Source organism: Rattus rattus, chromosome 1 (assembly GCF_011064425.1).
Source record: "Rattus rattus isolate New Zealand chromosome 1, Rrattus_CSIRO_v1, whole genome shotgun sequence".
Taxonomy (NCBI): Eukaryota; Metazoa; Chordata; class Mammalia; order Rodentia; family Muridae; genus Rattus; species Rattus rattus.
The window spans coordinates 23,890,936-23,912,414 of record NC_046154.1 but is presented as its reverse complement, the minus strand read 5'-3'; the positions used below and the strand labels follow the sequence as shown (position 1 = coordinate 23,912,414).

The 21,479-nt window shown below is 50.6% G+C and overlaps 1 protein-coding gene across 2 annotated transcripts; it reads left to right on the top strand.

The window, feature by feature from the left end:
* The first annotated feature begins 7,802 nt into the window (after window positions 1-7,802).
* Slc30a2 (solute carrier family 30 member 2) lies at window positions 7,803-20,050 on the top strand. Of its 2 annotated transcripts, XM_032888225.1 has the most exons (8): window positions 7,803-7,919; window positions 8,589-8,797; window positions 10,793-10,939; window positions 12,676-12,829; window positions 13,915-14,086; window positions 14,796-14,901; window positions 17,558-17,692; window positions 17,979-20,050. In XM_032888225.1, the coding sequence occupies exons 1-8, from the start codon at window positions 7,870-7,872 to the stop codon at window positions 18,122-18,124; spliced, it is 1,119 nt and encodes a 372-aa protein (XP_032744116.1). In that variant the 5' UTR covers window positions 7,803-7,869; the 3' UTR covers window positions 18,125-20,050. The 2 variants fall into 2 exon arrangements, with proteins under 2 accessions (XP_032744116.1, XP_032744119.1); XM_032888228.1 differs by lacking the exons at window positions 7,803-7,919; window positions 10,793-10,939 and having other exon boundaries at window positions 8,764-8,797; window positions 17,979-18,124.
* The last annotated feature ends 1,429 nt before the right edge of the window (window positions 20,051-21,479 follow it).

The window sequence follows — 21,479 nt, the reverse complement described above, 5'->3', positions numbered from 1 at the left end:
TGCTCCTGCCTCCTCAGTGCTGGGGTGTATGCCATCACACTCAGAACATACTGAATTTGAGGACAAGCCTGGGATTCGTGAGATGCTCAAAAACAAAACAAAACAAAAAACAAACCTTAGAGCTGCCATAGATATTTCTACAGGTCAAACACTTAACCCAGCAACTCTGCAATTTCCAATTTCCCTGTTCAGGTGACACATGACACCGTTTAGACTTCACCTACCAAGGAACTCAGGTTAGTCAAGCTGTCCCACCTATGTTCACTTCAGAGTGTTTCCCTGTGCCAGGTTGGGGCTCATTGCTAGTCCTCACACTGTGCTTCAAGCTTTTCTGTGTTCATGCGTGTGTGTCGTGTGCCCACAGAGTGCACATGTGAGTATGGTACGTATGCAATGGGCCTGCAGAGACCAGAGATTGATATGGGGAGCTGCCCTTGCTCTCACCACCTCCTCCCGCTTTGTGAGACAGGGTCTCACTATGTAGCCTTGACTGGCCTTGCCCTCTCTATGTAGACCAGGTTGGCTTTGAACTCACAGAGGTCCTCTTGTCAGTATTGGATTAAAGGCATTGAAAAAAAGAAGAAAGTGCCCAGGCTCGTCTTCAGCTATCTCTGCCTCTTGACCGCCAGAATTACCAATGAGGGCCACCATGCCTTTGGTTTTGTTATGTAATTTCTTTTTTAGTTAGGGATATGTACACAGTTGTAAAATTCAGTGAATTATTGGAACATATAACTCCTTCACTAAAGTCAAGCTAAGAAAAAGAATACAAGCTAGCCTTGGAACCTTCCTATGCTCGAGCTAGCCCAGCTCCTGGCTGCAGGGGCTGTTACCCTGCTGTTTTTACTCTCACACACCTGCTTTTCTTCTTTTTTTTTTTTTCTTTTAATTTTCTTTCTTTTTGGGGGGCGGAGGGGAGGGAGAAGACACCACAGTTCAACCTAACTAAGAACAAAACAATTTGGGGGCTGGAAAGATGGCTCTGTGACTAAAAGCATTCTCTGCTATTGCAGGGGACCTGGCTTTGGTTCCAAGCCCCCACACCGTGGCTTGCAACTGTCTGTAACTCCAGTTCCGGGGGACTCAAAGCCCCCCTCTGACTCCAAGGCCACCAGTGCACAGATATACATGCAGGTAGAGCACAGATAAGAAACAAACTTTTACAACTGAGGTCTTTTATTTAATTCCCGTCTCAAGCCGTGAATTCACAGGAAACAGGCTCCTGTCTGCTAGGTCTCTCAGTGCGCATGCTTCTGGGGTGGGATGGTGGCTGGTGCTTCAGCGGAACCCAGGTACCTTTTTCTTTGGCTTCTGCTTTCCTTCCCGTTTGCGGGAGTCGCTTCAGACCATACTCAGCATACAAGTTAGCTCTCTCGGAATCTTGCCCTTGACCTGTTTGTTTACAGTGCCAGTAGCACTGGCTGACGCGGCACACTGTGCCAGCTTCGCCATGGCGACACTTATGGTGTGTTTCACTTTGATCCATAATTGTTTCTTTGATGTCTGCAATAGGGCTGTTTTTGTAAACTCATACATATGTGGCCAAGGGAGTTAGTCCGTGTTGCCTGAGCCCAGTGAGCAGCTGTTGGGTGCCCGCCCTCTCTCCCACTGTGACGAGACATCTTGTAGAATTACCGCTGGATGAAAGCACTTAGCTCCTTTACAGTCTTTTTTTTTTTTTTTTTTGATATTTTATTTACCTTTATTAATGTGGGGGAGGGGAGACCCATACCACAGCCCATCTGTGGAGGTCAGAACGGAAACTTACATGGAGTCTGTTTTCTCCTCCCACCACACGGGTATCAGGTCACCTGGCTTGGTGAGACCAGCTTCGTCCGCTGAACCCTCTCAGAGTCTTATTCTCAAGTATTTTCCCACAGAAGACTTTAAAAGTCTTTCTTCTTTTAAAAGTCTAGCTTTAGAAGCCAGAAAGAGAAACGGGGCATGGTGACCTTGGATTCTAGCACTCTGGAGATTGAGGCAGGAGGATTAAGAAGAGTTCAATCTAGTCTGAAATATATAGGTAGAGTATGTCTCAAGAGTGGATAATTTAGGGCTGGAGAGGTGGCTCAGGTTAAGAGCACTAACTGGGGGTTGGGGATTTAGCTCAGTGGTAGAGCGCTTGCCTAGGAAGTGCAAGGCCCTGGGTTCGGTCCCCAGTCCAAAAAAAAAAAGAACCAAAAAAAAAAAAAAAAGAGCACTAACTGCTCTTCCAGAGGTCCTGAGTTCAATTCCCAGCAACCACATGGTGGCTCACAGCCATCAGTAATGGGATCTGATGCTCTCTTCTGTTTGAAGACAGCTACAGTGTACTCATGTAAATAAAATAAAATCTTTTTTTTTTTTTTAAGAAAAAAGGAAAGAAGAGCGGATAATTTAGAAATGAAGACTGAGGCTTCCTTGAAATGGCACCATAACGGGTATGCAACATCCTGCTTCCAAGTCATCTGTCCATGTTACTGACTAGAGCAGCAAGCATCATCCCCACCCCGCCCCCATCATCAAGAGGAGACAGGAAGCAGCATTTACTCGCTCCAGATAGGGAACCAGCAAAGTACAGATGAACCAATGGGCTTTATCTGGGTTACATACAGGAATGTGGGTCAGAGGTTTCCTCCAGGTACAGCAATCACTCAGATAGCGGTATCAGGAAAACCCTACTTCAGCACAGGCCACAGGTCAAAAGTTGGAAACCTGGAACACTCAACCTAACATGTGGTCAGCTCAGCAGGTTAGAGAGGGTCCTTTCCAGGCAGTTAAGTTGGAAAAGCTTCTTCCTGGCTTCTGCTTCTACTATGACTTTTTTTTTCCATGCAGCCTTATCTGTCCTGTCACTTGTTCTGTAGATCAGGATATCCTCCAACTACAGAAACCTGCCTGCTTCTACCTCCCATGTACCAGGAATAAAAGCATGCACCACCACTCCCAGCTCTACTATGACTTGCCTGGGCAGATCAGCTTATCTGAGAGTGTCTCCCTGAACTCAGTCACTGCTTATATATGCTTGGAGAAGGAGGGGCCTAGAGAATCTAGTCAGTTTCAGGGACTTCCTGAAGATACTGAGTTGTTTACTTCCTGACTTAAGGAGCTTTCCCCACAGTAACAACTTTTTGTTTCACCTCTCCATAAGCCCCCACTCTTAAAATATCCTGTTATTTTATCACCCTTTTAACATAATGCATCTGAATTAGCGTCCTTCCAAGATACAAGGCTTTAATCTAGAAGGAAAACGCTACACAGCGCATTCTCAGCTCTCTTTTGTTCCTTGTACCCGGGGTCTAGCCTTGATTTCACTATCTAGTTGATAATCCTGATCTCCTAATTCTCCTGCCCTTACTTGCCAGACGCTGCCCATCTTGTGAACTCTTATTTCTATCTATTATTTATTTTCAAGGGAGTGTCTATGTGGACCAGGCTGACCTCTAACTCAGAAATATCCTCCTGCTTCTGTCTTCTAAGTGCTGGCTTACTTGTCTTATTTTATGTGTATAGATGGGTTGTACTGCCTACATGTAAGTGCACTGCATGTGTGTCAGGCACCAGTGACTTCAGAAGAGAACCCTGGAACTGCTGTACAGACAGGAGGGGTTTATGCTCCTGGTAGATGCTGAGAAATGAAGGCCTCCTCCTTGTTTGTTTGTTTGTTTGTTTGTTTGAGATGGGGTTTCTCTGTGTAGCCCTGGCTGTCCTGGAACTTGAGCTATAGATCTGCCTGTTTCTGTCTCCCATGCGCTGGGATTAAAAGCATGAACCGCACCACCTCCTGGCTTGAAGTCCTCTTGAAGACCAGTGGGTGCTTTTAACCATGGATTAGGTTAAGTGTGTGTGTGTGTGTGTGTGTGTGTGTGTGTGTGTGTGTGTTGAACCCAAGGCCCAAAGAAGCACCCTATTACTGAACTACAGCCTCAGCACAAACTCCTCCAAATCAATTCAAATTCTTTCTGAGGTTACAGGGAAAGGCCGATTCAAATGCAGTTTCCCCCCTGCTAAACTCTCAAGGCCGAGCTTCGGACACCAGATGCACACACTAGGCAAGCAACTGATTTCCACAAAAGCGGGTTGTCCACAAATTGAGTTCAGCTCTGCTACTCTCTGCCTGCAGTGCTAGGCCCTCAGGACAGTCCCCCTTCTCTTCTGACGCCAAGCACAAACTCCAGGTCGTTTGTTTTATCTTCTCGTGGCTTCCCTCCTAGGGTACCATCAATTTGCTGAGAACCCTGGGAAATGATAACTCGACATGTATTAGTTCATTAGAAAAGATATCATGACAGAACCAGATAAAGGACGGAGGGCAGGGCGAACGGGAAGGGGCGGAGTCGCTCCATGCCCTCTCTAGACAACACCAGCTTCCAGGAACCTTCCTGTGCTTGCTCTCTGAAGCTTCTGGAACTCTCTCTGTCCCTGTGCGGATGGGGGAGGGGATGCAGGGGGTGGCATGCGTGTACTGGAGATGTCCTCGTGTAAACACAATTAAATTGCAACCCTGAGCCATTTGATAAGATGAGAAAAGTGAGACCCAATGCCAATAGCTAGGTGACAAAACCAAGCAGAGCCTGTCTGTTGACTTTCCTCGCCCCAGATACTGGGCAGGGCCTCTCCGGTTGGTCAGGCCAGAGAATTCTTTTATGACCAGCTCCTAAGATTGGAATTTCTGTGGTTCAGGTGGGAGAGCAAGGCGCGAGGATCAGTAGCTCAAGAAAATTCATGGTCAGCCTAGGCTGGCTCAATCCAGTCTCAGAAAAACAAAAAGTAAAATCAAAAGGAATTTAGTTGGGTTACCACCTTGCAATCCCACCACTCAGGATGCTGAGGCAGGGGGATCTTACATTCCAAGCCAGCCTTGATTACATAGGGAGACTGTCTCAAGTCAAACAAGCCATGCCAAACTAAATTGTGTGTGTGTGTGTGTGTGTGTGTGTGTGTGTGTTTGCGTGTGTTCACATAAACAAACATATAACGTGCATATTGGAATATGGATTTAAAACAAATCTGCTGAACTGGGCATGGTGGTTCGCACCTTGATTCGAGTGCTTGGGAGGCAGAAGCAGGCAGATCTCTGTGAGTTCAAGGCCAGCCTGGTCTACAAATCAAGTTCTAGGACAGCCAGGTCTGTTACACAGAGAAACTCTTGTCTCAAAAAACCAACACCAAAACCTTGAGAATGTATATGTTTGGCACCAAGGAGGAAAAGGGTGCTCTAACACACTGTCGCCATCTCTCTACCTTAGGTAAGATAGGGCAGAGATCCTATAGAAACTTGAACAGCACTTTCTGCCTCTCACCTGATTCATGTTTATAGGACAGGGACTGAACTAAGGGCTTTGTGCCTAGTAGGGGTCCTCTGCCACCAAGCTCACACTTCAGGACTTTTTCACTTTGGGACAGGTCCCAGAAAGTTGCCCAGGCTAGCCTTCTGCCCAAGGATCCTGAATTCCTGGAACGCAGGCCGGTGTGACCTTGTCGAGTTCTCCTATTTATTTCAATTTGATTTCACAGATGTTAGGTGCCCACCAAGGTGCTCAGCCCTAAAACAGGAAGACCAGGGGTCTTCGTTAGGGTTTTACTGCTGTGAACAGACACCATGACCAAGGCAACTCTTTTTTTTTTTTTTTTTTGTTTTTTTTTTTCAGAGCTGGGGACCGAACCCAGGGCCTTGCCCTTCCTAGGCAAGCGCTCTACCACTGAGCTAAACCCCCAACCCCCCAAGGCAACTCTTATAAGGACAACATTTAATTGAAGCTATCTTACAGGTCAGAGGTTCAGCCCATCATCATCAAGGCGGTAGCATGGCAGCATCCAGGCAGGCATGGTGCAGGAGGAGCTGAGAGGTCTACATCTTCATCTGAAGGCTGCTAGCAGAATGCTCGCTCCCAGGCAGCTAAGATGAGGGTCTTAAAGCCACACCCACAGTGACACACCCACTCCAACAAGGCCACACCCACTCCAAGAGTGCCACTCCCTGGGCCAAGCACACCAGGGGAGGAGTGTCTGTCCCTGCTCCCAAGCACTGATTTCCAGGCCTATGCACTACACCCAGAAATTCTGTTTCTTCTGCTCCCCACTCTTTGAACTGAGAGGGTTTGGTATGGGCTTCTTTTCATTATTCTTGTTTATTGAGAGAGGGCCTTCAAGTCTTAAGTGCCCCAGGCTGGCCTCAAGGTAGCTATATAGCTAAAGAGAACCTTCAACTTCCGATCCCTTCCCTCTCCACCTCTGCAGAGGTGGGACGACGAGCCTATACCATCACCCGGTGAATGTGGTGCTGTGGCTGCAACTCAAGGCTCCACGCTACCAGCTGAGCTACTCTAATCCAGTCCTTCCTCCATCCCCTCGAGGCAAGGTCTCATTCTAGCCTGGGCTACACATGGCCATAGTGATACCCGTCCTTCCTTCTCCCACTCTGGGCCCTGGAGATAGCCTCCAAGGCTTTATGCATTACCAGTCGACCAATGAACTACACCCCCCACTCCCCCACCCCCCACCCCACCCCCTCCCATCCCCCCCCACCCCCCGTTATGCTTAACAAGCTGTGGTCATGAAGACTCTAGGAGAAGGAGTGACTGAGCAGGGAAGTCATCAACCGGAAGGAGATACCCATCAGCAGTCAGTACTGGGGTGTGGGGGAGGGCGAGCCATAGGGCCCAATCCCCAAGAGATAGACTGTTTAGAAAACATGGGGCAAGCGGAGTACAGTGGGCACATGCCTTTAATTTCAACACTGGAGAGGCAGAAGCAAGTTCGAGGCCAGCCTGGTCTACAGAGCAAGGAGAGTTCCAGGACAGCCAGGGTTACACAGAAACCTTGTCTCAAGGAGAGTGGGGGGTGGGGGGGTGGACAGAAGGACAAAAGGACGGACGGACGTGTGGGGCGTGGTCTTCTCGGTTGAAGGTACCACGCCCTCTCAGGAATTTTCGGGGCTTCTGGGGTATACAGGCTGCTGCAGTAAGTCTGTTCTGCCCAGATAGCATCGATTAAAAAGACAGGACACTGTTCTTTGTAGAGGTAGAGATAAAGCAGCTACTCCAGATCGCAATCAGAGAGTGCAAGGCAGGAGGAACTTTCAAAGTGGATCTGTAACTCCAACTACTGCAGTCCGTTGGGCACGGCCCCAGCAAGGGGCTACAGCCACAGGGCAAGAGCACCAGCCCACTGTGGGAATGTCATTCCCTTGAATCAAGAATCAAACTCCAGGAAGTCTCTCTTCCCCTTGGCAGCCCCCATCAAAGCTGCTAGTAGTCACATCCCTGCCCTAAGGGCAATCAAAGAATTTTCTTTCCTTTCGTTCTGCCGGTTGTTGTTTGGTTGGTTGGTTGGTTTTGTTTTTTGAGACACTGTGTAGCCTTGTAACTCACTCTGTAGACCAGGCTGGCCTCGAACCCATAAATCTGCCTGACTCAGCCTCCGCATTGCTGGCACTAAATGTGTGTGCTACCACACGGGGCTGATTTTCTAGAAACCCAGATTCCAAGGCTTTTTTTTTTTTTTTTTCCCTATGGGATTCTGGGAAGAGCGGGTGCTTTGGTCACCTAGTCCTATCTTAGCAACTCTGGGCAACTCTTAGCAAGTGCTTTCCTCTTTGCTCCGGGCAAAAACTTTAGGTCGCAGGCCTCTCGGCTCCTTCAGGCTCCGGACGCAGGAGACGGGTCCTGGGGGCAGAGCAGCGATTCCCTTTGCAGCCGGCCGCCCTTCCCCCTCCCCGCGGGCTTTTGCACACGACGCGCTGCGGGCGGCTTCACACGAGGTGGCGAGGGCCTGGGATAAAGCGAGAGGGCGCGGGGCGCAGAGGCAGGACCAGAGCGGAAAGTAGAAGGTGACTGCGAGCTGCCATCGTCCCGCGCGCAACTTCGAGGGCGCACTGGGAGAGGTGGCATGCAGACCATGGACAAGCAGAACCTGCTGGAGAGCACGCGCGGAGCCCGGTAAGTTCAAGCCCCAAGGGGCGGGAATCTGGGCGGCATCACACGCACCTCCTCTTTGACCATCTTGGCTGTGGTTGGTCTGGGCGGGGGCTTGAACTGGGACCCGATCGGAGGGATGGGGTGAGGCAAGAAAAAGGAAATTGGCAGGAGCCTCGTAGCCTCAGGGATCACCTGTCTCACCTGGCCAAGCACACAGATCCTGAACGCTGCCAGCCCGTGCGCCCGAGTAGGACCTAGGGTGCCTGGAACCCCGCCTTCACTCCAGCACTTTGATCCCGGGTAGCCCTGAGGTGGGGAGGCCCTGTGCCCTCGGGTACGCCGAGCTATGGTCTTTAGCTGCTGTCTGAGCCAGAACTGTGTTCTTTCTCTGAGCTCGACCGGACGGACTGCCCTTTGGCTAGTTCGCAAAGACTCTCCTCAGCCTGGGGATGGGTGGAGGAGGAGGGGACCATCCTAGAACAAGGTCCCAAGACTCACCTCCCCAGTACCACCCCCACCCTCCTCGTAACATTGGCTGCTTACCTCTGCTTACCCGCCAGCCACTGCGGCGTTTGGAGTGTTTTTACTTGTTCTAGAAACTTCGCACCAGCCATAACACCAGAGACTGGCTCAGCGCTCCCTCCCTGCCTCCGGCCAAGCAATTTTTTCTGCCCTAACTCTGGCCTCCAGGTCTTTCTTTGGAGCTCTGTGGAAGAGTGAAGCTAGCCGAATCCCGCCTGTGAACCTGCCCTCTGTTGAACTGGCTGTCCAGAGCAACCATTACTGTCATGCGCAGAAGGATTCTGGAAGTCACCCCAACTCCGAGAAGCAGAGGGCCCGACGCAAACTCTATGTGGCCTCTGCCATCTGCCTGGTGTTCATGATTGGAGAGATTATTGGTAAGGCCGTGTGTGGGAATCAAGCGAAGTTGCTGCACGGATAGGCCAAATGCTCACATCAATGCTAATGGCACTAATAGCCACCCCAGTTTAATCGCTTAATTCTCTCTCTCTCTCTCTCTCTCTCTTAAGTAGCCTTGGCTGGCCTTGAGCTCATGTCTCTGTCTGCTCCTCGAGTGCTGGGATTCATGGTGTGTGACACCACAACCACCAGTATTTATTTGTTTATTGTTTTTTTCGAGACAGGGTTTCTCTGTGTAGCCCTGGCTGTTGTAACTCCCTCTTATACCAGACTGGCTTCGAACTCAGAGATCTGCCTGTCTCTGCCTTTCATGGGCCACTACCACTGGGCTAACTTTTTTTTTTTTTTTTTAAGGTAATCTCTTGACTAGAGCCATGGCTCTGTAGTTAAGAGCACTGGCTGCTGTTCCAGGGGACCTGCTTCCCAGCATCTACCTGGTGGCTCATGGTCATCTGTTATTCTAGTCCCAGGGAATCAGGGAATCAGATGCCCTCTTGTGGCTTCAGTGGGCACCAGGCATGTGGTATACATACATACATACATACATACATACATACATACATACAAGTAGGCAAAACACATACACTAAGTTAATAATAAAAGAATTAAGAAGCACCCCTACTGAGGCCTGAACTGGATTTTCTGTCAGTTGGGATTAACATCTGCTGAGGTGCATATTGAACTTAAAGTGAACGTGGCCTCCAGGTTCTCCCAGCATCCTTCAGTCTCTACATGGCAAACTCTGCCTTCAACCTGAACTTTCTAGCCCAGGGGGTTGAACTTCTGACCCCAGAAGCTCGGTCTGGTTTAATCCAGACATTTCGGTACCCTGCCTTCCTGCCTTGTCCGTTCTTGTTTGTTCTCTCTCTCTCTCTCTCTCTCTCTCTCTCTCTCTCTCTCTCTCTCTGTGTGTGTGTCTGCACACTAGAGTGCCACCTGCTTTTTCTTCCCCCTCCCGTCTCCCTCCCCATGACAACTTCCCTGACCCTCACAGGGACCAGTGAACTCACCTGAGTGGTTTCCCAATAAACCTGCCTTCATATATACTTTTAATCTGCTTGAATTAGCTAACTTTGCCAGTGGAGAAATGACTTACCACTTTCTTTTCTTCCTTTTTTTTTTTTAATTTTTTTTCTTCCTTTCTTTTTTTTTTTTTTTTTTGATTTGGGGACCAAACCCAGGGCCTTGCGCTTGCTAGGCAAGTGCTCTACCACTGAGCCAAATCCCCAACCCCTTTCTTTTTTTTTTTTTTTAAGAAGATTTATTTATTTATTATATGTGAGTAGTATACTTTCTCTGTCTGCAGACACACCAGAAGAGGGCATCGGATCCCATTACAGTTGGTTGTGAGCCCCTATTTGGTTGTTGGGATTTGAACTCAGGACCTCTGGAAGGGCAGTCAGTGCTCTTAACCGCTGAGCCATCTCTCCAGCTGGTCTTCTTTTTTTTGTTCTTTTTTTTTTTTTTTTTTTTTTAACTTAGATGGAATTTTTCTCTGTAGCCCTGGCTGTCCTGGAAGTCATTCTTTAGACTTAAGGCTGGCCTCAAACTCATAGAGCTCCACCTACCTCTGCCTCCTGAGCGCTGGGTTTAACGGTTTTTGCCCCCACACCACACACACACACACACACACACACACACACACACACACACACACACACGGTTCTTCCTCTGTGTAGCCCTGAGGTGGCTTGGAACTTGGCTTTGCCTCAACTCAGTGACCTGTCTGTCTCTGCTGGGATTAAAGGTGTGCTCCACCATGGCCTGAGCCTGGGAGTGGACGTGAATGAATTCCACAGGAGTAGTTGTGACTCAAGAGAAGAGGTCAGGTGCTCATGTTGTACAACTGAGAGGTGCAGAGACCCTGAACCCAATGGGCCTCATCTTCCAGGGCTGATGGGCTGTCTGCTGTGCACTACTGGGGGAGCTGGCCCTCTGGGGGAACCTCACCGCCCTGGCTCTCAATTCCGCAGGTGGTTACCTGGCACAGAGCTTAGCCATCATGACTGACGCGGCCCACCTGCTCACTGATTTCGCCAGCATGCTCATTAGCCTCTTCTCCCTCTGGGTGTCCTCCCGGCCAGCCACCAAGACCATGAACTTCGGCTGGCAGCGAGCTGGTAAGGATCCTCAGTGGACCAGAGATGGGGGTTGATCAAGAGAAAACATGTGGGGCCTGGTATGGTTCTTTTTTTTTTTTTTTTTTTTTTTGTTTTTTTTTTTTTTTTCGGTGCTGGGGACCGAACCCAGGGCCTTGCGCTTCCTAGGCAAGCACTCTACCACTGAGCTAAATCCCCAACCCCCCTGGTATGGTTCTTTGTTTAGAATTTTAAATGTTTTTTTTTAAAAAAGATTGATTTATTTATTTATTTTATATGACCACACTGTTGCTGTCTTCAGACACACCAGAAGAGGGCACCGGATCCTATTACAGATGGTTGTGAGCCACCACGTGGTTGCTGGGAATTGAACTCAGGACCTCTGGAAGAACAGACAGTGCTCTTAACTGCTGAGCCATCTCTCCAGCCCATTTTAAATGTTTTGAGTCAGCGTCTCTGTAGTGCAGGCTGGCCTTGAGCTTTTAAGTAGCTGAGGCTACCCTTCCTCTTCCTCGTGCCTCCACCTCCTGAGTCCTAAAATTCCAGGCTTGTGCCCCACCCAGCTAGTTTTCTTGGAGCCTTGCTGTCTGTATTGTCCATCGGGGTGCTCCCGTTTCTGGCTGTGCAGTATCAGTTTACAGGATATTGAGAGGTAGTCCAGGCTAGCCTCTAACTCACTCTATAGCCCAGGCTGGCTTTAAACTCCCAGTAACTCCATGTCAGAGCCAAGAAGTGGAATTAGGCATGCACCACCCCAGGAATGCCACGCTAGGACAAGGTCTCTTAGGGGGATCCCTAAGTATAAGGCCAAGAACGTAGCTTCTGTGGAACAAGAGAATGTCTACCTTGGCTTCTGTCCTCCCGGAACTCCCGAGCATCTGGGAGCTACTGGTTAATGGAGAAGCAAAGTTTACCTTGCTTAGAGAGTAGTGGCTCAGAAACAAATGGCATCAGCATTGCCCATTGCTAGGGCTCAGCTCTGAGAGAAGAAAAAGTCAGTAAAGGCACTGCCTTGAGTGGTTCGTTCACTTCTGGGTTGGCACAGACACTTCCCCTGAGGGAGAGATGGCCTGCTGTCTTCAGCCTCCATTTATCAATTGAGCAAAACAAGGAACTTGGGATGGCCCAGCCCTTAGCACCTGCTACTCTTGGTTCACAACTGTGGCTCCAGCCTGGGGAGGGGGGAGGGCAGGGGTGGTGGTGGCGACAGCTTGATCTGGGCCCCCTTCTGACCTGCTACCTTAATTAAAGTAGGCAGTAATACTACCTTTATTTGAGGGTGGAAAAAAAAAACTAGGCATACACCCTTAATCTTAGCACAGGGGAGGCAGAGGCAGGTGACTCTCTTAAGTTCAAAGGTAGCCTGGTCTACGTAATGTGGCCCCAAAGAAACAAGAAAGGGAGGATCTCAAAGTCAGGCAGGCACCCTGCCTTAAGCCCATATTGTGCGAGGGAGAGGGACGGGGTGCGCAAGTGCTGGAATGATGGTAGACCTCTTACAGCATCACCAGCATGCTAGCTACAATATATATTAGTGTCAGTTTCTTCCCATATAGAACAAACAGGGATGGCCTCGATGACTCTGTAGCTCCGATGTTCACAGACATCGCTGGTGGGATGAGATGGGGGAGCTGACAAGGAGACCCAGGCCTTGACGGTTCAGTAGGAGGGCCTAGCATGGAGTGGGTAGGCCCTCCCACTCTTACTCCACCCACAACCCGGGCTCAGGTTGCTGTTGTGGTTGGGCTCCTTTCCAGAGATCCTTGGAGCCTTGCTGTCTGTACTGTCTATCTGGGTGGTGACCGGGGTGCTCGTGTACCTGGCTGTGCAGCGGTTGATTTCTGGAGATTATGAGATCAAAGGGGACACCATGTTGATCACTTCGGGCTGCGCTGTGGCTGTGAACATCATGTGAGTGTGGCCCCAGTTCCCCCCCACACACACACTATCCCCACCACCATTGCAAGCCTCCATCAGCTCCCAAGGGAAGGAGTCTGCGCTCCCCTTCCAGGAGCTGTAAATGAGTTCAGAGTTTAAGGCATTCCAGTAGGACAGAGTTTCCCCCATGGTTTTGAGTTCTGGCACTTGCTTCACATCGTCTCATTTAGACCCGAGGGCAAGGACATGGGTGTTATGGAATGTTATGGAGCAAGTGGGTACCTGGCAGGCCCATGGCAAGGCGTGCCCCTGAGTAATTCCAACGCGCAACAGATCTGGAGGTTTAGATAAAGGAGGTTTAGCGGGGGAAGGGAGAGGAGTGAGGACCTGGGAAGGGGCAGAGGCAGAGGAGTGGACTATAGACAGACAGAGGGGAACAGAGCCAAGAGGGCAGAGAAGAGGGGAGGGGTACAGAGAATGACAGAAGGGAGGTGGGGAGAGGGATGGAGGGGTTGCACAAGTGCTGGAATGGCAGGCAGTCCTTTTATATGTAGCCCACACCTGACCACCTGGCGGATCATGATGTGAACCATTGCTAGGTCCCCAAGAGGAGCCTAATGCAACCGCCTGTAAGCTAACAACCAGAGGTTATGAACATGCACCCCCACATTTTGTGTCTGAGAATAACCTCCAAGGCCAAACACAGCAATCGGGTATATCTGGTCCATGCTGGAACAGAGGCTAAGTGAGGTTGACATGGCTAAAACTGCTCTCACTAGGAAGGGCCGGTGGGCACAGCATGGGTTTGTGGGCCTTCTGTCTCCTGTGCTCACAATCTCGGTCTCCCCACTTTTAATGTGATGGGGTGAACCTGCTGACTTCATTGCCCGCTTGCTCCGAAATTCAGCTCTGGAGATTGAGCTCAGACAACCTCCCATTATGGGCAGAGCTCTTGGCCCTGTGGCTCTGAGCCAAGGCTGTAGATTGCTAAGCCTGAGAGGCTCACCGAGTACTGAGGCCTCAGGATTTCACTGGCGGGGAGGCAAGCCCTAATGGGTAGACTGTGCCTGGCTGATTTGAAACTTCATCCAGCCCCTGGGCTTTGTTTGTCTTCACAGAATGGGGCTGGCCCTCCATCAGTCTGGACATGGACACAGCCATGGGCACAGCCATGAGGACAGCAGCCAGCATCAGCAGAACCCCAGTGTCCGAGCTGCCTTCATTCATGTGGTTGGGGACCTTCTGCAGAGTGTGGGCGTCCTGGTGGCAGCCTATATTATATACTTCAAGGTCAGAACGGGGCACAGGTGGAGAGGGATGGGCTAGTACTTGGGGCTGCCCTGCACAGGGCTTTTTCCAGGCTGGGTTCCCTCCAGTTTGGGATGAGAGGGTAGAGAAAGGGAAGGAATATTTATGTAATACTTAGCAAGTCTTGGCACCTTTTTATTTATTTATTTATTTATTTTTCGGAGCTGGGGACCGAACCCAGGGCCTTGCGCTTGCTAGGCGAGCGCTCTGCCACTGAGCTAAATCCCCAACCCCGGCAGTTGTTTTGTATGTGGTTCCGGAAAGTCCTGTAACTTGTCCAGTTTCACATAGGCTGTGAAGCTGGATCTAAGCCCAAGACTGTGTTGCTGAAGCCCGGGCATTGCACATCACACACACAGGCAGTGGGAGGTAGAAAGAGCCACTTGTGTGTCCAAAGCTGTATGATGAATGAATTGCTTGGGTCTCATTCAACCTCAGTTTTTCCACCTGTAAAATGGGAATGGTGAATCAACGGCTGGGACCTCTTTTTAGCTCCGCCTAGATCTCAGCTTTTTAGGAAGGTGCGTTCTGAGCTCTTGGTGGAGAATAGAATAGAAAACTGATGGACAAGGGCCAGAGTGAGGCCTCTTCTCACCCTGAAGAGCGACCTCCCCTGATAGAGTGCTGCTGGAGGGAAGGAGGAAGACCCAGGCTGATGCTGATGAGGCCCAGGTTTGTTTTCCTTCTGCAGCCCGAGTACAAGTACGTGGACCCCATCTGCACCTTCCTCTTCTCCATCCTGGTCTTGGGGACAACGTTAACCATCCTGAGAGATGTGATCTTGGTTCTCATGGAAGGTAACTTGGACCTTAGGACTCTGGGGTGGGTGGCACACAACCTTAGGTTGTGCGTGGAAACCAGAGCTTGCCACCCGGGTGTCTTCTTCAGCCGGATTTTGTTGTCATTGAACCAGGGTCCCACTGTGTAGCTCTGGTTGTTGTCCTGCAACTCACCACATAGACCAGGTTGGCCTCAAACTCACAGACATCCACCTGCCTCTGCCCCTGCCTCCCAAGTGCTGGCATTAAAGCTGAGTCGCTGTGCTGAGCTCTCTCCCAGACTTTTAAGACAGTGTCTTAGTTAGGGTTCACTGCTGTGAACAGACACCATGACCAAAGCAGCTCTTCTAAGGACAACATTTAGTCGGGGCTGGCTCACAGGTTCAGAGGTTCAGTCCATTAGCATCAAGGCAGGAGCATGGCAGCATCCAGGCAGGCATGGTGCAGGAGGAGCTGAGAGTTCTACATCTTCACCTGAAGGCTGCTAGAGGAAGACTCACTTCCGGGCAGCTACAATGAGGGTCTTAGAACCCACACCCACAGTGACTTCACCTGCTCCAACAAGGCCACATCTCTAAATAGTGCCACTCCCTGGGCTGAGCATATTCAAGCCATCACAGACAGGGTCTCACGTAGACCAAGCTGGTCTTGAACGCACAGGTTGTCTGCCTTTGCCTCTGGAGTGCTAGGACTAAGGCTGCTGCCATACTCACCTCACCATGTTTTTTTAATTACGTATTAGGGTCTCTCACTGAACCCAGAGCTTTCTCAAAGCTGGGCTGGCCAGCAAGCCATGGTGTCCTTGTTATTCATCTCCCATCCAGCTCTAGGGTTCCTGAAGAGATTTTTTGTTTTGTTTTGTTGTTTGTTTGTTTGTTTGTTTGTTTGTTTTTGGGTGCTGGGCACCTGAAGTCAGTCAGATCCTAACTTTACTCCCTCACCCATCTCCCCACATCTGAGGCTCTCTAATTAGACTAAGCTGACTGGCCAATAAGTCCCAAGGAATCTGCCTGTCTGGGATTACAATGTGCACACCGAGTGCATGTGTGTGCGTGCACATGTGTCTAGTGCGAGTTCTGAGGGATCTAACAGGCATCTAGCTCTGTGGTTACCAGCTGAATTCTCTCCCCAGCCTGCCATTGGGGTTCTCTTTCAGCCTGTGTCTAAACAGCCTCAAGGATGGTGTGGATGTTTGGAGAACCACTCCACCACACTGGAGTGGGAGCCGGGCTCTGGGACCTAACACCGGTCCTCAGGGCTCTGAGCTGACCAAGTTCCCAGCTGGGTCTCAGCCAGTGCTCACCCTCCCCAGCATGGAATGTGTCTTCCTTGGCTGGTCACGTGGCTGAGTGGCCTTGGTAACACCTGGTGTCCCTCCCCCAACAGTCAGGTGCCTTTGAGCAGGAAGACTGGGATTCGGGTGTGTTCTGGGTTCTATGGTTTTGTATGAGGGGCCGAGTTTGAAATAGCATCTTTCAGCATCATCCTGGCCCTGGAACTCAACACCAGGTTGGCCACAAACTCTGCCTTCCAAGCGCCAGGTTTAAAAGCATGTACCTCCAAACCCAGCAACTCTTTTTTTTTTTTTTAATTTTTTTTCATTTATTTATTTATTATGTATATATCATACAGCTTTCTGCCTGCATGTATGCACCTGCAGGCCAGAAGAGGGCACCAGACCTGATTATAGATGGTTGTGAGCCACCATGTGGTTGCTGGGAATTGAACTCAGGACCTCTGGAAGAGCAGTCGGGTGCTCTAAACCACTGAGCCATCTCTCCAGCCCCCAGCAACTCTTAAAAATGAAGATTCTATTTCATTTTCGAGACAGAGTCTCAATTTATAGCCCTAGCTGTTCCAGAATTCACTATGTAGCCCAGACTGGGCCTCAAATTTACAGAGATCCACCTACCTCAGCTTTCTGACTTCTAGGACCTTTAAAGGGTGCTGGGAATTGAACCTTGATCCTCCAGAAGAGCAGCAAGTGGTTCCAGTCTCTAATTCCTTGTTTTTGAGACGGGGTCTCCATGTCCATCTCAGACTGGACCGCCCCAGCCTCCCAAGTGTTGGAAATAGAGACACCTGTGGCCATACATGCTGGGTGAATCTACCTCAGCTCAGCCCTTTCCCACAGCTCTCAGGGCACTCATCCTGTACATGCCCCAGCGGCAAAGCGGTCTATAAAATGATCTCCCTGGAGCCACCTCGATTCATGGGGTTCAGGGACAGTTGGAAGAGTAGAGCTCAGGCCTGGGGTTGGCAGGGGTTCCAAGGCAAGGCAGTTAAGGCATCCATCCTATGTGACTGACCTTGCCGCTCCTCATGGGCCCACATCTGTAATCCCAGCACCCAGCAAGCTGAAGTAGAATTTTCCCAGACCGGTGTGGGGGCGCATAGCAACAAGACTCTGTCTAAAAAGCAGTTTAGAATGAAAATTTAAGTAGGGTTCTGCTCTGGGCACTGACGTTATAGCTGTGAGCAGAACCGTCTCATGTTCTTAGAGTTTCCAGACACAGATAAGTTAAATCATTGGGGTGTTGTGGGGGGGTTGATGTTCCCTGTGAGGGATGGGAGCCTCGTGGAGCCGCTGGTCATGGAGGCCTTCTGCATAGGTAGCCCTGGAGGAATGGGGCGGGAGGGGCGAGACCGTTAGCATTGTGTTCGATGTCCCCAGGGACTCCCAAAGGTGTGGACTTCACAACTGTGAAAAATCTTCTGCTGTCCGTGGATGGTGTGGAAGCCTTACACAGCCTACATATCTGGGCGCTGACAGTGGCCCAGCCCGTGCTGTCTGTCCACATAGCCATTGGTGAGTACAGGTCGAGGGAGAAGCGTCCAAGGGCCTGGGGCCCTTCAGGAGGGTTTGCCAAGGTCTGGCCACATGCTAAGCTTGCCCTTTGACCCTCGCCACTGTGTTTCTCGAGAGAGATAACTCCCTTGTACAGGGGAGAGTCGAGAGGGGTGAGTGGGTGGGAGAGACAGGCTCAAGCTCTCTGGCTTACCTGATGCAGGACACCCCCTAGTGTCTCTTGTCCCCTAGTCTGTGCCCCAGGGGTAGACGTGAATGCAAACACCCCATGTTTCTCTCTTCCTAGCCCAGAATGTTGATGCCCAGGCTGTGCTGAAGGTGGCTAGGGACCGCCTCCAGGGGAAGTTCAATTTCCACACCATGACCATCCAAATTGAGAGTTACTCTGAGGACATGAAGAGCTGCCAGGAGTGCCAGGGCCCCTCGGAATAACTCCTGGCCAGACACCGTCTCACTGGAAGCATGGCCAAGACCTGTGGGTAGAATAGTCCGTGTGCAGCCGGGACCCCAGGATCAAGACACGGCCTGGTCCACTACACTATGGGACTCTCCTAGGATGGGGACACAGCAGACGAGGCCCCACTTCTCTTCCAGGACTGTGTTTAGGCTGGATCCTGGACTAGTATCATGCTCACACCACAGCTGGAGAAACACTGAGGCGCAGAAAGGGATTTTGGGGTGTCCTTGTATGAGCCAGGGTCTCTGTCTGAACCAAAAGTTGAACAAGATCCACGTGTCACGTGACTGGATAGTTGGAGCTCCCTTTAAAAGAATCGGTCACATTGATAAAAGTTTTTGAACTGGAGTCAGGGGGAAGATCTGAGGATGTTTTATTAGAATTTGGGAGAAGGAAAAAAAAAAAACAAAAAGCCAATCACAGTCCAGGCAAGCCAAGCCGGACATCTCAGCAGCTGCTGAAGGAGAGGGAGGTTGAAGAGAGAGCCAGGGCTTCTGAGTTAGGGTCAGCAGTGGAGTTCTGTAAACAGCTGGATGGTTATAATGGGGAGCGGGTTAAAGGAAAGTGAGAGCGTCACGCACCCGCAAGCGGGTGTGCGTGCACACACGATTTAAAGACAAAAATGAAGAGAGGAAAAGGGGGAGGAGAAACCGGCTTCTGAGTTAGTTTGGGAAAGCAAGCTAACTTAGCGGTTAAGGTCTATAAGCAAGTGCCTGTATGTGGGACCCCAGAGAGCCATGAGTGACCTAATCAAAGAACGAACTGTTCCTTGGCATGTCTTCGGGTGACTGACCGGCCCAACTGAACGAACTCTGAAAGACTGCGTAGAGGTCGGGCCGTAACTTGGTGGAGTTGTTCCTCTCCGTCTTTAGGTGAATTTCTGTGATCAGTGTCAGGTAATCAGGTCTGAGCCACCCTCGAGGGAGGGCTATGGGAGGTAACTGTTCTAATCTTTGGGACAGGTTAACTCCATCCTCACCAGGGGTAGAAAGAACCTAGATCCCATTCTTTTGTCCAGGAGGAATTTGCTCCTAGGGGAGGGGAGACGGATCTTAAGGATCCGTCCCTGATTAGCTTTACTGACCTGGGAGAAGAGCCTTTGTCTTGGCTATATAACATGGCTTGCCAAGGCCTTGGGGACAGCATTCATACAACTGCCCCTGAGACATGAGGCCAAGGGGCACCGGAGGCTTCCCTCTGCCTTGCTCACTTTGGCTGTGGGCCCCAAGTGACTTCCTGGAAGAGAAGGAGGAAGAGAGGCCTCTTCATAGGGAAAAACCTGGCTGGTTCCTTCCTGGTACCCCAGCCCAGGAAGCCATGTCAGTGGCCTTGACAGGTGGCAGGACAGATTCCGGTTAGCGCTTGTTCTCATAGCCCCAGGGCCAGGCCACTTCCCTTGACCTGTCTCAAGAGATAGGAGATCCTGCTCTGTTGCCTAAGCGACCGTGACCTCATTAGGGGTGAGGACGAGTCCAGGGGCTGACAGGAGGGGTGGTCTTAGAGTCTGTGTGAAAAATCCTTAGAGCTGGCTTGAGGTTACAGGCACAACAGGTGAGAGATGTCCCCAATCTTATACAGGTGACAGGCCTGCCTTCGTAGGAAGTCCTGCGCCAATGTGCACATGTTAATGCAGGCCAACTGGTTGTCACTTCTTAGTACCCGTGACTCACACGAAGACCAGGGACATCCTGACATCTCCCCCACAGGACTGTGCAGACAGCCTAGCCTGGTGGTTGTGTATTGGTTTCTTTGATCAGTGTCCTGGAAAGGCTCTTGTGAAGGGCCAGACAGGCCTCCCACGTTCCTGCATTGGCTGCCCTAGCACATAAGAGGAAAGGCTAGGTGTTGGCCTCCACCAACACCACCCAATTTTAAAAAATAAATGGCTAGCATTTGTTTTATGTGTGTGAGTATTTTGCCTTGCAGGTGTCTATGTGCACCACATGCATACTTGGTACCATTGGAGACGAGAAGGCATCAGATCCCCTGGAACTCGAAGATGGTCGCGAGCCACCCTGTGGCTGTGGGAACTGAAGCCAGCCGTCTCTAACCCTAGCCCTCGAGATAGCCTTGAACTCCCGGTCATCTTAAATTTTTTAAAAAATTGATTATTGTGTGTCTGTGTACGGGCGTGGGCATGTGTGTTCTATAGTGAGCTAAGGTCAGAGGACAACCTCAGGGAGTTGGTTCTCTCCTAACACTGTGGGCTCTGGGGATGGAATCCAGGTCACCAGGCCTGCCCTTTTCCCCCACAGAGCCATCTCACTGGCCCTCTTGTCTCTGCCTCCTAAGCTGTCATTAGAGGTATACAGCAGACATCTGGCTTTTTCGATTCTTAGTTTTAGATAGCCTGCGCTAGCCTGACCTTCCCATCCTCCTGCCTCAGCCTCTTGAGTAGCTGAATCCCAGCCTGTACCTGGCCCCCATGCCTTTGAACTTCCCTCCAACTGTGAAGAAAAACTATGCCTTCCGGCACTGTCCTGCTGATTGAGGGTCAGGTCTGTGTGAAATCAGTGTGGACCTGGGATGGGGAAGATAGACTCCTCCAGTCTCAAGTAATCAAATGCCCACCCCTCAGCCTCCATTAACCCTAGGATTCTGGAGGATTCAGGCGTCACAGTGTGTCACATCCTTATACCTCTCAAGAGAAGGTCACCCGGGACCCCTTTCAGAGGGGTCTCCTGCCCCTGCCCCTGCCTCCTGAGTGGTGGAGACTATAGACGCCAGCCACCAGAGTCTCTTCTTTCTTTCTTTTTAAATTGTGCGTGCACACACACATACTTATCTGTATGTGAACCACAAGTGTGGGTGCCTTCGGAGGCCAGAAGAGGGTGTTGGATCCCCGGGAACAGGAGTTATAGGTGTTTGTGATCCATCCAATGTGGGACCTAGGAACCCAGGAAGGGGTCCTTTGCAAGAGTAAGTGTTCTTAACCACTGAGCCATCTCTCAAGGTCCCCACCCCCCAACTTCCATTTTTATAGAAAATGAAGGTTCAGAGGGACTAAGTCCTACAGCTGATGTGGGACAGATGTCCCTCATTCCTGGGCAGTAGAAGTTGAGACTTGCCCTGAGTTGAACATTTAGCACAGTGCGAGCCCTGAATTCAACAATGCCTTCCACAAAGGCATAACCATCCCAAGGCAGTTGGTCCATCGTCCTGGGTGTTTGAGCCACCACTGCAAAGGTGCCTTCTGTCCCCCGGCTGGCCCTGGCACGGGGTGCCCTTTCTATCCTTGGCAGGCTGCCTAGATCGCAGCTGTGTGTCCTCTCACCCTCAACTGTTCTTGACCCTGGGCCAGGCCACCTCCCCCACTTTAATCTCCAGTCC

Excerpts from the sequence above, each read along its gene's own strand:
- Slc30a2 (XM_032888225.1), top strand. The coding sequence starts at position 7,870 with ATGCAGACCATGGACAAGCAGAACCTGCTGGAGAGCACGCGCGGAGCC. Across the intron at positions 7,920-8,588 it reads GAGAGCACGCGCGGAGCCCG|GTCTTTCTTTGGAGCTCTGT; the intron begins GTAAGTTCAAGC and ends TCTGGCCTCCAG. Across the intron at positions 12,830-13,914 it reads GCTGTGGCTGTGAACATCAT|AATGGGGCTGGCCCTCCATC; the intron begins GTGAGTGTGGCC and ends TTGTCTTCACAG.